The 14,650-nt window shown below is 42.1% G+C and overlaps 1 protein-coding gene across 8 annotated transcripts in view; it reads left to right on the top strand.

Moving 5' to 3' along the window:
• nhsl1b (NHS-like 1b) overlaps positions 1–14,650 on the top strand; it is a 122,432-nt gene that overhangs the window by 51,756 nt on the left and 56,026 nt on the right. Inside the window, exon 1 of one of the 8 annotated variants that reach the window (XM_037751254.1) lies at positions 2,755–4,163. The exons of 5 other annotated variants lie outside the window; for them this stretch is intronic. In XM_037751254.1, coding sequence (XP_037607182.1) covers positions 3,914–4,163 — 250 coding nt within the window. In that variant the 5' untranslated portion in view covers positions 2,755–3,913. Of the gene's footprint in view, positions 1–2,754; positions 4,164–13,299; positions 13,567–14,650 lie in introns of those variants that run through there. 2 more of the 8 variants (XM_037751248.1, XM_037751251.1) reach the window with 2 other exon arrangements.

Genomic DNA, 14,650 nt, shown 5'->3' with positions numbered 1-14,650 from the left:
TGAGAAATATCACGCTGTCTTTTTGATGTGTGTGAATCCAGTTTGTCTTCTAATAACACGTAATCCAGCTTTAATTACATCAGTATCTTAAATTTAATCCGTCACTGTCTGGTCTCGTGTTTACTTTTCCTCCTGTCTCCTTTTCTTATCACGTGTGAGAGGATTGTTCCAAACTGACTTTGTGAGCTGTACAGTGTGTTTGAATAGCAGCTTGTTCAGAGTCTGTATCGTTTCACTGCTATTCACTTCCACATGGCCCTAATGATAGAATCATATGTTGATGTTTTGCTGTGACTGCACGTAGTCACTTCCTTGATACTACATGTTGCCTGGGACCTGCAGTGTCTGGTGCTGAAATTATGCTGTTTAAGTTTTATTTTATTATTGCTTAATTACTGTAAACTCACAGATAATGACCAGTACATCTGGCAATATACTGTAGATTAACAATTTTACAAACACTTGTATAAATATCCTGAAACTCAGATGCATTCTGGGAATTTTGTAAAAAAAATAATAATGCAGTGTTAAAATGTCTCTTCCATCAAAGTCATAGTTCTTTATTTTAATGTTATCTCATAAGTTCTTCATTTTATTATTGTCTCGTTTTGATTAGTGGATACTGTCTTTATTACTGGAGTAAAACTGATATTAATTAATATGCGAAAAGGCAAAATTTGTGATCCAAAGGTCAACTAAAGCGCATCGCAAATTCGTTTGCAGGTCTTTTAGTACATAACCCGACACAAAAATTATATTTTGGAACTGATTGTTCCTTTTAAATTCCAAATATTTGATTTGATTGACAGATGAAAGCTAAGCTGCCAGTTGAAATCTGTCAAAGATGAATCTTGACATTCTCATCTGATGAGAAGCAGCCAAACCGAAGCTGTTAAATGTCCACTTCAGATATCAGGTTGAACATATTGATTATTGTCACCGTTGTTGCCTCTCTGTGTGCAGCTTTAAGGGCATGAAAGCAAGGAGATTTATGAAAAGGAAGCGAGGTGGGGGGGTTGAACCAGGAGGCTGACCTCTTATGATGACCTCTGACTTTTCAATTCCCTTCGGGGGTTACGGTACTAAAAGAGCTTTTCTTCCTGACAAGAGGAAATCAATAGACTGAACAGGTCAGTCTATTTTTGCCCAGTATTTGTTGTCTTCTGTGTTGGCTTGTTGCTGTGAATTTATAATAATTTACCTCATCAAAGCCAGTTAACATCTTGCTGTTTTAATCACTTGTTTTCATTTCATACTTTAAGGCTGATCACTTTATTGCTGCACAGCAGAGAGTATTGCAGGTTAATTATTAAAGGACTGAGACCTTATGTGTCATCAATGCGGACAAAGGTCTTAAAATATGTATATGTGTGTGTCGCATGTTTGTAAGTTAAGCAGGCAGTTGTCCCTTTGTGTTAACAGCAAGTGCTGAGATAGTAGATTTCCCCTCTAAAGGGAAAAAGAAAATGAGGTCGGGGACCTGTCAGAGCGATGGGGGTTTAAGTCTAGGTTTACAGTACACCACATCCAGGCCACAAATCTGGGATCAGCTTTCAGCATGGTAATGGATCCTCAAAAAAAGAGATCCACAATAAGGAGTTATAGCTTCAAATCAGTGTCTAGACGGAAGTTACTTCCTGTAATTTTCTATCTTCGGGTTGTAGAAACAAGGAAGTAAAAGGGATTAATTATGGTTATGGGGTTACTGAGACACGTGGGCTTCATATACTTAAATACACACATGCACACACATACACACAGCGCTGGTTTATTGTCACACCTTGGTGGTCACACACCCTCTGCGGTTACACTTGGGTGGGAAAGCTCCACCTCCCGAACTCCCTTGAAGAGCCCCATAAAGACTTTGTTTTCATCCCAGAGGGCCTCTGTGTGCTATTTTAGCCTACCTCAAACTACATGTTGGGCAGCTAAATATGTGTTGTGTATTATGTTTTACAAAAGAATATACAACGGGTGCATATTCCTCATACATTTTTAACAACAAAAAACACTTTAGTGTGATCTCTTTGGGGTTACATCCATGTTGGGTGGGTGTGTTTTCATCATCCTGTTGTGGTTGTTGTTGTTTTCAGGTACACTAAATTTGTTGTTTAACCAGTTGCTCCCAGCACCTCAGGCAGAATATGATGATTACAGTACTTATGAGAGTCTGTAAACAGTCTTAACATATATTTGAATATACAGTTTAGTGCCTTAATCTGTCTTAAAATGCAGTTGTTGCTCTGGGCACTGTTTGTCCAGAGATAAATCATCATCAAACACTGCAGATGTACAATGTGTTCTCTCATAGTCTGTAGCTGTTCTGGTCATTTATTCAATTCAAACTGGCAGTAAAAATGTCCTTTACATGAAACATGACTTGCAATTAATACCGCCAGTACCTGAGAGGGATAACATGCTGTGTCGTTGTCTCAGGAAAGGAAGCACCTGAGGGACTAGAGAGGATAACGAGGAAAGTAAACAGACGGATAAATGGGGGGAAAAAAAAGGTGTGAAGGAGGGAAGACGGGAGCGAAGGAAGGAAGGAAGGAGGGAGGGAGGCGTGGTTGCCATGCCGGCAAACGAACGGTTGGGAGGGGCAGAGATCAGGGATCACAGAAAACCGAGAGAAAGAGGGAGGGAAGGAGGGAAGAAGGGACGGGCTGACTCGTATTTCAGCACCGTGGCTACCAGGGTTGGGCGTAATCCTAACCCTATAGTCACAACACACAACTCTCATAGTCAGTCACACACTGACCAAGACTGGAGTTCAGGGAATCCTCCACAGACACATTCTACTTCTTATCAGATTCACGCTGCACGTATGTTCAGCAGGTGTGGACTTCTCTTCCTGATTCTTGCTTTATCACTTGTGCTGATCAGCTGACTGGAGATTCAAACCACAACATCAACATACTTGGCATGCTTCTTCCTCATCTACCAGTGACGACGATACACCGGGGGATGCGGTCAAAACAGAAAGGAGACGAAGAAGAAGAAGAAGAAGAAAGTTTTGACAAGAAGTTGGATGAACCTTGAGAGGCGGCATCATCTTTAATCTTTGGCATCCACACACACCTACATAATAGAGGATCCCTGTTTGGAACTTGTGGCGGGAGGACTTCATATGTGTGAGCGTGCCTGTAACTTCATCAGGCTTGGAATAGACCCAGGGACGCTGACACCTCTTAACCTCCTGGTCTGGCCTGGCGCTGAGATGGTGCGAGTCAGCTGGTGTGTGCGCTAACAGCTGGAGATAACAACACCCAAGGGCAACACACGGTTGTAAACAACAACGCGCTGCGATCGAAAAGTATCTTTAGTGTAATTTGGAAACCTCTCTCCACCCTGTCATGCACCAGCAAAAGAATATTTCAGCCAACAGCGAGTGTGCACATACTGTACAAGTGTGTGTGTCTGAGTGTGTGCTGCAGAGGGGCGGTGATTTTCCAGATTGCCGGATTGCCTAATTACCCCCTTTTTAGGTTTGGGAATCCCGCCCAGAGTCTTTCAAACACAAAGGGAAGAGAAGAAAGGAAAATAGATGATTTAAGTCTGGCTTTCGGCTTGTGACACCGAGATTAATTGAAGGAGAAAGAGGTTGGAAGTTGAGACTGTCCGGGGTCAGAGTCACGATGTGGAACTGTGCAACAAAAGTGACGGAAAACTGGGTTACAGCTGAACTTCCTCCTGGAACTAATTTAATACTCGACATGGAATCTGAATAGTTTGAAGCATTTTAGCATGTGTGCAGATGCTGTATTCAGAAATGTTTGGAATCTCGTGATCTGGAGTGAATATCTACCAACCAACCTGAGGATCTGCTGTACATCTGAGGATTATTTTCCAGCTTAAATCTTAGTTTTCAAGGCGTACATCTTCCCATCTTAGACTTTGCTTTCCCTACAAGAGGATGAGAAGGGAAAGGAGGTCTGCTTCCTTTCGTAAGGAGAAACCTGCAGGCCTGTCCCGCGCTCTCAGCTGGCTGAATGTGTCCACGCTCTCCCGCCAGAGCAGACGCATCTTCCACAGTCAGAATAACCTCCACGCCGTCCACAGCCGTCAACCGTACTCGCACTCGCACACTCACCTTCATGCGGCAGACAGAGACGCGGATGACGAGGATGACGACAACTGGGTGTATCAGCCTCAACACAAAATAGGTGAGATGAGGAGAGAGCAATGAAGAGACGAGCTATGTGCTTAATGATTCTGTGTGTTGTTGCACATCTTCAAGTAGATGTGCAAACCACATGTTGTGTTTTGGCTTGGCTGCATCACAACTTGTCACAATGCTCTGAGCTCCTTTCAATGGATTTTTGTTCTCGCGCTCAACCCGGAAGCCAGTGAATGACTTGTTTACGTGCACGAGCGAAGCAAGAAGTGGGTCACTGTCTTTTTATGGCCCCTTGTTCTCCGTCTCCACGTCCCCGGCACTTCCTGGTTGCTATAGGGAGTGAGCGGGGGGTGGGGGGGGGTGTATGTCCGCGATCAGTGGGACTGTTAGGGGGTCAAAGGGCACTTTGTGTGCGCGATAGGTAAACAATGATGTGTCAGGCCGGAAGCAGGTGATGTCACGGGGCGGGCACGGTGATGTCACAGGCTGGTGGCGATGTGAGCGCAGGGTTTGGTGCCAGGGAGCGTGTGTGTGTGTGTGTGTGTGTGTGTGTGTGTGTGTGTGGAGGCTTGCATAGTCCATCACCCAAACCAAGTGATAATGCTGCAGAATAATACGTTTTCTTTTAGTTTATATTCAGACACCATCTTGACTGAGGTAAGAATGCCATTTATACTTCTACAAGTAACTCAGGGGTGTTGTGTTTCCTCATAAGGCTCGTTATTTATTGATCAGTTCATTAGTTGTGTATTTGGTCAGTGGTGTCAGTAAGACTTTGGGTGTAACTGTAGCTGAACCGTAACCTGAAAATGGAAGAAGACACCGATGCTGCACTATAGTAGTGGACTCTTCATTAACTCTGACCCGTACTGCCGTCCTCTCCGGCTGCAGTGACGGGTCTGCTTCAGCTGAACTCATATCAGCAAGGGCTAGTTTGACATCCATAACCATCACTCACTCTAATCATACTTATTAAACGTACTCAGAGAGGTGTCAGCTTTTGAATGCAAAAGTCACAGTGTGACAAAACAGAACAATGTACAGTAGCTGTTTGCTTTGCTCATGGTACATAATGTGCTTACTAGGGCTGTCAATCAAATGAATCGCATGATTGTCCATAGTTAATCGCGATTACTGTTTTGGGACTGCACTGTCAGTGTCCTGTTAGTTATCTCTAGTAATTAGTTATCTAGTTCTTATAGACATGTGTAGCTACTTTAGCATACGTTGCCATTTTGTGTTGTCTCCCAGGAATGTGGAGCTTTTTGCTGTTGTCGTCGTCGTCTCAATCGTGCCTTGGTCACTCTATCACCTCTGAACCTGCCCCTTCCTAAAACAGCTCAGGGCCGCACATGGCTGGGATGGTTTGAGGTGCTCACATTCTTCTCAAAGTCAAAGGGGAGAAACTGCGGCCACCTGGAATGTCCTCATTAAAAACCACGGCTTTAGATGTTTACCACATTATATCATTTGATGTAAAGTTGATTACATTTTTTGTTACAAATATATCTCAAACCTACAGATGGGTTTTTATATTTTTGAACATGCCTGTAAAACAGAAAACATTCAAGATTCAAGAATTACAATCCTCAGATGGGGACACACAACACATGAAATAGAAGTTTAAATACATATTGCATGCATTTGTGTACGTTAGTTTGAACATTTTCTTTGTGAATGAATCAGAATTGATGAATTACGTCCGTTCATATTACAGGGAAACTTGAAAATACAAGGTGACACATATAGTCTGTTAAAAGCTTTAATGTTTATCATTATGCTTATCTGTACATTCCTGGATTATTTCCACATGAAGTAAACAATGATATAAAATCTGTACTAACTGTTAGTGCATGTGCAGAAAACCACATTTTTATCTGAATGTGCCATGTTATTCTTTTATTTTATCTATCACCCTGCCTTATTTTGAATCTGCCTATCTTGCCCATGTTTGATATTTCATTCAGCTTCTCTAGCTAACATGACTTTTTTCAACACGTCTCATTTAAACCCCTCATCGGTGATCACTTTTAATTTAATAGTCTGATAAGTTTGATTTTCTCCATTGATTATTTGGTAGCTAGAGTCAGGAAGCAGATTGGTCCGTTCCAATCTATGGTAATTGTTAATTTACTTGTTAAACCTGAGAAGGATGGAAAAGGGAGAGTTCATTGATTTTTGTTAACAGCTTGTAGACAAAGAAAATGCACCAGTGGGTTTGTTTTTCGGAGACTGATGCTCTCTCCTACTCCGCTTTTTTCTACCTCTCACGCCCTCTTTTCTTTCCTTCTGTCTCTGTCTGTCGTACACACAGTCTACATCTGTTTATAGCTAATTCTAGGCCAGAGACAGTGTCAGAGACAGGTCAATGTAAAACTATTCTATCCATAGCTCTCACACACAAACATACTGTACGTATTCACGCTGCACACCACACAGAGGAAACGTCTCATAAGAAATACCTCTCTAGTTTGAACCTGAAGTATTTATAACATCTGGATCTCGCTTCCGCACGACTGCCAGGGCCCATTACAAGACACATGGGCAGCCGCGCACCGTGCCTGTGTGTAAATATAGCCCTTAAATGAGCGCCTGTGGCTCCAAAACCTGCAATTTTGACGCAGCCTCCAGCTTGACTGGTTGGGTGTTTGCCTCGGTTGCCAAGGAAACGGGTTTTGCGAGTGAGCGTTTGCTGGTGTGGTTCAGTTTGACCTTCCTATTGGGACAGCTCTGAACCAATCATGTGTGAGAAAACCGTCTGGTACACAAGCTGCTATTGGCTGTCATGGTGTTGTGAGTGGGATCAGAAATATTATAAACAGAACAACACAAAACTAGATAAATATACATTGTTTTGGCCAATATCTGATGTATTAATATGCTTTATGAACGTTGCCTTCTGGTTTCACACGGGGTACAAACACCGGTCTCCTGGGTGCAAGTCCGGTGTTGTTTGACCTACTGTACCTATCCACCCCAACCTCCTCCCTATGTGACATTTGTCGCTTGTCGCACATACAAATTGATTTTGTGGGATATTTACGAATTAAAGTGTATTACTTATCATAGGTATAGCTACGAACGGTGTATGAGAACAGCCTGGACATGCAACCGGGTGACCCAGGGACGTTACAGTTATATGGCATGCATCTTCACTACTAGACCATCAGGATGGCTCAAGTTTTAATACTTTTTTGTTTTATGAGATGTTCCTGGAACTGATCCACCACCGTCCAACATCTGTTTTACTCTTCCCTGCTGTGAGCTGCTCCTCAGCGCCCATCTACAGCACACACAGAAATACATACCGCATACTCAAAACCTGCTTGGAGGACACATTTATTTTCGGATGCCCAGCAGAGAAAAGGCTCTGATCATAAGTAGGTGGCAACACTGTACGCGAACAATTTGCGTAAACTCTTGTCCGCGCTGCCCCGCCGGTCGCTTGTCCATCCTACAGTCCCCCCGCCCCCTTCTCTACCAGCTCCACACAAGGGTATTTTTATTTACAAAAAAGCAACACCGTTTTCTGTTTAGATGGATGATTAAAACATAAATTAATGCGGGGAAAAAGCTGTTAAAAACATGTATACTGTTGAAGAAATGGATTCTGGATAAAATGCATTCAATGTAACTCCTGCTCTGAACACCAGCTGAACAATATTATTGTAACATTCGCTGAAAAAAAATATGTTTTTACAATGATTGATAGTCTCGTTTTAGCATTTCCCGGTTCTACACACAGTTCAGAGCCATTGCTGCAGCTTGATGTTTGGATTTTTGAAATTGTTACGCCCCCTCGTCGCACCACCAGCTTGGTCCATATTGCAGGTATCCCAGCATGCATTGTGCAGTGAATCAGTCGCTTCCCATACACAATGAATGGGAGCAAACTTTGTCGCCAGTCTGTTTGCATACAGCAGAGCTGCACCGTAGGCCTAAGTAAAGGTGAAAAAGAGGTGATTGTTTTATCACTGATGCTTTCTCTTTGCCTCCTCAATCAACAATTTGAACTCACTCTCTCCTCTCACCGTCTCCTCTCCTCTCGGTCTCTCTTGCTATGCCACACAATGACCTGATCAATCTCCTCAATCGAACCTATTGATCTTCCCTACGTGGCTGTATGCCTGAATCAATCACTGTCAGGCGTGATGGCTGTCCTGTAAGGCCACGTCAAGAAATGGATTGGACAGTCGGGCCCCGAGCAGGCTGCCTTTCTGAGCCTGAATCCCTCTCTGGCAGCTGGGATCTGAGCTTTACAGTACATGATTGCTTTGCTTCTTCTTACTGTGTATGTTGTTTACGTGTCGTGTACAGCAACAAGTCACCATATGAAATGAACTCGTTGACTCTGATTCTAATTTATTGACTTAACCGTTGTTGGCAAGTAGGAGTGCGCCATGTTAACATGAGAGTAGGGAGATTGAGGGATTTAGTAGAATTTTATGTGATGTGTTTTTATATATCTACAGTATGTTACTGAGGGATTTTTGACGTTCATTTACACATTTAGGGCAACAACATATTAACCTAAATATGTACCACACCTTGGCACACCAGTGTTGTGGCAGCCAGAATCAGAATTGGGTCTCAGAGTCACTGTTTATGAATTTAGGCTGCATGAAAAGGTCCTTTAGGACGTATTTGTCTGTGTGAGATGTGGACATTTCCACACAGCGATACACACTCATCATCATTATGTAGTCCATGTGTAAATCCAGATTAGCACTAGCAGATGATAATTCGCTGTAGGGGCGGGGGGGGGGGGGGGAGACGTGATGTATAAACCAGCAAGGCCTCATTAAAAGACAGACATGGAAATCTGGTGATGTGGCCCACAGCCCGGAGCGAATACACACACTCAGAAATATACGTTTACACACAACATACTGTATATGCACATGAGTTCAAAGTTGTAAACTGTTTCTAATCACCTTTTTCCTTTCTGTTTTTCTCTCCTATGTGCTGACATTGATATGCTGATTTTCAGGTAAGTCACATCTTTTTCTTTCTGACCCACATAACCTCCTTTTTAGTTCTCTATTAGTTGATCCCAGATCAGACCTACTGCATGCTGAAAACCCCCACAAAGCCTGCCGCACATCGCTGTCGACTTTTAGCCCGTATTAAATCGCATTAACTCGTATTTCCCGCTAAAAAACAAATCTCTGACTTGCATCTTTTTTTGTATCGTATTGTATGTATCCTATTACCTTTTGTATTATGGGTTATAATCCATGAATGTCCTGTCCCGATGATGAGAAGGGGAGGTAGAGGGAAAAACAAGGGATTATATTTGTGAACATGATTTCAATGTATAAGGGGATAGAGGTTTAAAGCTTATGTTGATGTTGTCCCAACACAATCCAGAGGTGAGGGATTATAATCCACATATACAGGAGCTGTGATGATGTCATGTGAGAGGAGATGATCTTTTTCAGTCACCTTTAGTACAAATCCAATCACGTTTCTCTCTCATTTCTTTCTATATATTACTGCTAAACCAGTTTTGACTGGTCGGCTCACATTTTTCCAATTCCAAGTTCCTTCTCATTGCGTGTCTAACTGAAAGTGTTATGCTTGCTACAACAAGCTTAGTTCTTATCTGCGTGGGTTATTTAGTTTTATCTCGGACTGACGCAAAGCTCATAGCAGACAGTGACATGTTTGTTTGTGCTGCAGTGGAGACGATAGAAGATGTGCAGCACACTGAGTTACTGACTGATGTTTAGGATAAGATATTGTCTGATATGTGGGGTTTTGACACGATCCAGCCCTTATGATAGTGTTTCATACGTAGACAAAGACTGTGTTTTGGAGACTGACAACAGTGGTCAGTTGGAATGCAGTTTTTATATCCTGTAGTTACAGTACGAGGCTGCCATTTAACCAGAGGACCTGTTGCCACACAGTCCAGGGCTGAAATGTCCTTGAAGAATATCATTTTTAAAATCATTGTACAGCAGCATACATCGATGCAGACGTCAGACTTCACAGCTTGAACAAAAGGAAGGGGATTTGTGGCATGGTTACAATCAAAGTATAGAGAAAAAGTGTCTTTAGCCAAGTTTCAATCCAAATTTAGGACAAATTTCAAAACAGATTTTCAGAAAATCAGCACATTGAGATGAATAGTTGGTGCTGCTAATTCTCTAGTCGGGTTCCAGTAGCAGAAGTAAAGTCGGAGCAAAATGACGTCATTAAAAGAGCGCCAGTCAAACCTCAAACGAACGATCTGATGTTTTCATTTGCTGCGATTTTTTTGTTTTTTCAGTGGAGCGTAAGCTCTACTGAAGAGACTGAAAATGTGATGTCAAGGTGCTTTATGTACGTCATGTTTAATTCACTAAGGCCCTGATCAGACAGAGGGAGTTTTGTAGGTGGAAAACGCGAGTGCTAAGTTACCTTATTACAAACCATAAACTGTACGCAATAGCACAGTTTAAATGAATGAAAGCAATTTACCCGAAATCTCAAGTACCGCACTGATTTGCCTTCGTGCTGTTTTCTGTTCAAATCATGGTATCTACAGTTGGTAAACTCATATAGCTCCGGGTATCGCGAAAGTCACCAGAATGGCAAAAAACGGTAAAGACGTTGGGTGCTCTACTGCTCTGAGTCAAAACATTTTCAACTCGAGGCTCCTGTAAAAACGCGAGGCGCACAGAGCGGATAAACGCGAGGTGCTCAGTAATATAAAAGCAGCGAGCAAAACGCTTCAATCTCATTGAAAACAATTACAAAAGTCGCATTTTGCTTTTAATTGATACACAAACTTTTTCACCTCAGCCAAGCATAAAAACTTTTTTTACGATATTGCAACCTTTCTTCAGTTCAGTCGCCGGCCCTGGTCTTCATATGAAAGGGGGCAAACAAAATGAAATAAATATGATAAATGACATTGCTCTGAACATGATTGGTTAAGAATAGAGAAGAAATTCCACCTTTCTGCTTTTACCACTTCGGCTTTGTCGAGAGCAGTGATTAGGCAGACCTCAAGTGTTTCTTCACAGCCAAGGTTATAAAGTTAAAACCGTTTTGAGCGACGCAGCATCCAATTAAGGTGGAGGTTTGAAGAAGTCAGGTTTTATTGTTTGGTCAGGTAGGTCTATTCAGGGATTTGTGTGTTTTTAATTGCTGATTATTTCCAGGGTTGTGTTTTTGTGGCATTTTATGCACTCGCACACAACGCAGAGGGGCTCCATGTCACTCACAGCGTGTCTCACACACACACACACACACACACACACACACACACACACACACACTAATCAGCCCGTAATTGGTGACATCTGGTCGAGGCAGACGTGTCATAACATGCAGGCCGTATTGGGGTGGGATTAACATGTTCATAACACACACATGCACACTAACACACTCACACTAATCGCTTTATTGTACTCATAACACTGTCATTTTAACTTTAATTAACCTTTTTTTGGAACCTCTATGCAGAGTTTACATGCCATACCCCTTACCAAAAATAGATGCTTTATTACCACCCAGTGTAGTATGTTTCAATGTGTCTGAATAACAGACCTGATGGAGAGACTTTCTATTATCATATATGATAAATACCTATATAACGGATTATAACCCAATGTGTAGAGTAGCTTAAATGTCACTGTAAGCCTTTATAATGCTTGTAACATGGCTAATTGTAGTAGTTGTGGTTATCTGTCACAATCACTATAATTACTCTGACCGTTTTACATACAAGGTTATAGTGTTATGGTGCTAAACCATAATGGAAGCTCATAAATTATTGCACACAATATATTCTGCATATCACCTTTGTTATGCGTGTATCTATAATACATGATAGATATTGGCTTCAGAATAGAAGTAAATAGAAATAAAAAGAGTTTTAAATCCCTTACCATCAATTAGTTGCGATTAGAGGATGTCACCAGGTGCTCTGGCAGGCCGAGTGTGATTAAAAGATGTGCTAATCAGTGTAATCAGTGCATGTTGTGTTTGATTAGTGAATGAAACCTGCACGCTCATAATAAGCTAAACTATTACCCAGCTCGGTTTGTTGGTGCATAACAGCTTGTTAAATGAGGCTTTTTAGCTTTAAGGAGAAACCAACCATTTAAGCAGAAACCAACTGTGTTTTTTGCAGTGTAAGAGAAATCCATTACAGAGCCTCATTGGAAATCAATGGCATTTTGTATTCAGCTATCCAGTCTGTAGTAAGCCAAACTTGCTATTGACACATTTAAGGTCTTTGCACACCAAGTCCGTTTCTTTTTTGTATGCGTTTTTTTTTAATCTGCCATCCCATAAAAAAATGCTCACTGAGTCCGATACGTTTTATTTGTTTCTATTCATTGCAAAAATTCGCAGTACAACATGCTTTTCTATTTATACTTTGTTGCTTTCTAAACATCTCTTCTGTGATTTTTGTCCTCCGCTTCTTTAATTAATTATAATTTGTTTTTGTCATAGGAGTAGTATTGTACTATTTTTCTCAGTTTAAGTGATCTAAGAACTGCTTCTGTTGTACTCCTTGAAGTTGAACAAGATAGAAGTATAGCAACTTAACACCCAAAGGCAGATGGTATTTTGACTTGATATAGTGTTTCCACCGTCTGTGAGTTGAGCGAGTCAGTATTTCTAGCCTCCCAATCCCTTGTTTCGCTGTCGATAATTAAAAGTGGCCAGGCACGGAGGGTTTGGGATGCGCCGAGCTTGTAGCCTGCTCCTGATAACAAACAGTTGAATTGTGGGGATTAAAGCGATTATATTTGATCAACGCACAATGGGTCGGCCTCAAGCCGGGGCCCCCTGCCTCTCTCTGAACTGCTGACTGCCCAGATTCCCTACAATCACAATCCTCGACCAGGCTCGTGCGCTCTGTGTGTTTGTGTAAATCTGTTTTTGCCTGCCCTAATAATAAGATCATAGATAAATCTATTGATATATATATATATATATATATATATACATATGTGTGTAAGTTTTGTATCTGCATTAAGGACACCAATCATGTTTGGGCAGCAGCTTCAAGAGTTTTAAATCGAGGTTTGGCTTCTTAACACTGATGGGGCGGAGAGGAGAGGAGAGGAGAGGAGGGGGGTGTCAGTGTGGTACAGAGACATTCACAGATGCAGGGAGGGAGAGAGAGAGAGAGAGAGAGAGAGAGAGAGGGGAAGCGGAGTGAGGGGGTCGTGAAGCAGTTTCCTGCGGTGTAGAAGTTGGCTTGCTGCCACTCTGAGCGTGTGCATGTATATGTGTGTGTGTGTGTGTGAGGGGAGGGAGATGGCGAGAGAGGAGAGTATGTGTCAGGATCCGTGCGTCTGTGTGTGAACGCTTTGACCGAGCGGCGTAGAGAAAGAGGGAGAGGAGGAGAGGAGGAGAGGAAAGGAGGGCAAGAAAGAAACCGGTATTTGTTTCCCGTGGATAAATGGATACATAAGTGAAGAGAGCCATGTTCTGTCTGAAAGGTAAGTGTGTGTGTTTGTACATGAATGTGTTTGCATCACCCCGGTGTGTGAGTGTGTGTGTGGGACTTTTCTCCCGCAGACTTTCTGAGACAAAGAAAAAGTTGAACTCCATCTCTGCGTGGAAAGTAATCTTTGTCACAGCGGCTTCCTCCTACACAATATCCGTCCTCATGTGTTTTCCTTTAGTGAATGAAACCCTCCTTCTTTCTTTCTCGCTTTAATCATTTCTTCCTTTGTTCTTTTTTTTTTCTGTCTCTGGCTCGTTCAGGTTCACAGACTTTAATCCTAACTCTCCTTTTTTTTTGTTCTCTGTCCGTTTGCTTTTTGATCGCTCTTCTTCTTCTCAGTTGCTCTCTGATTCATTCTTGACTTCTAAAGATGTACCAATATTAAAACTTCTATATATATATATATATAACTCGCCATATGAGATTTGCTTTACTCTGGAGTGTATTTTAGTGCAGACGTGTGTGTGTGTTGTCCACCGTAACAGCTGGCGAAGCAGCAGTTGCTGGGCTGCTGTCCTGCAGAGTGCGGCCATGTGTTGACTATTACTTGCCTGACCAGTTAAAGAGAGATAACTAACTGGTTCTTCTTTTACTGGCAGCCTCATTTTGCCCTCTTGGCTCCTCTCACACGCTCTGATTCATTGCTTGGCTATATCACAGTATACTTCAATCTATGACTGCATGACTCTGTGATGACTCAAGCTCTTCCCTCTTTGTTTTAACACTGACTTCACCATCATCAGCCATGTTTTAATGATGAAGGCATGAAAGTTGTCCAGTAGATGATGTGATGCTGTTGATATAAAGGAAAACAGCAGCGCTGATGTTGGCATCAGGAGATTTTCCTCCATTGCTTTTGGTCTCCTTTGTTGAGGAATGCACGTTGATGCACGGATGTAAGAACATCGTGTTGGCATCTTTATCATTGATCTCATTTAACACTCAAACTTCATTCCTGTGATTTTGAATATCATGAAATGTGAAGTGTTGGACAATTTTAATCATTCCTATAAGCATACACTACGGCTGACCCGAATGCTTCGAAGCTTTGACCATTGCCATGATATTCGACCTCC

The sequence above is a fragment of the Sebastes umbrosus genome, chromosome 18 (assembly GCF_015220745.1).
Source record: "Sebastes umbrosus isolate fSebUmb1 chromosome 18, fSebUmb1.pri, whole genome shotgun sequence".
NCBI classification, from domain to species: domain Eukaryota; kingdom Metazoa; phylum Chordata; class Actinopteri; order Perciformes; family Sebastidae; genus Sebastes; species Sebastes umbrosus.
This window is presented reverse-complemented; position numbering and strand designations above follow the sequence as displayed.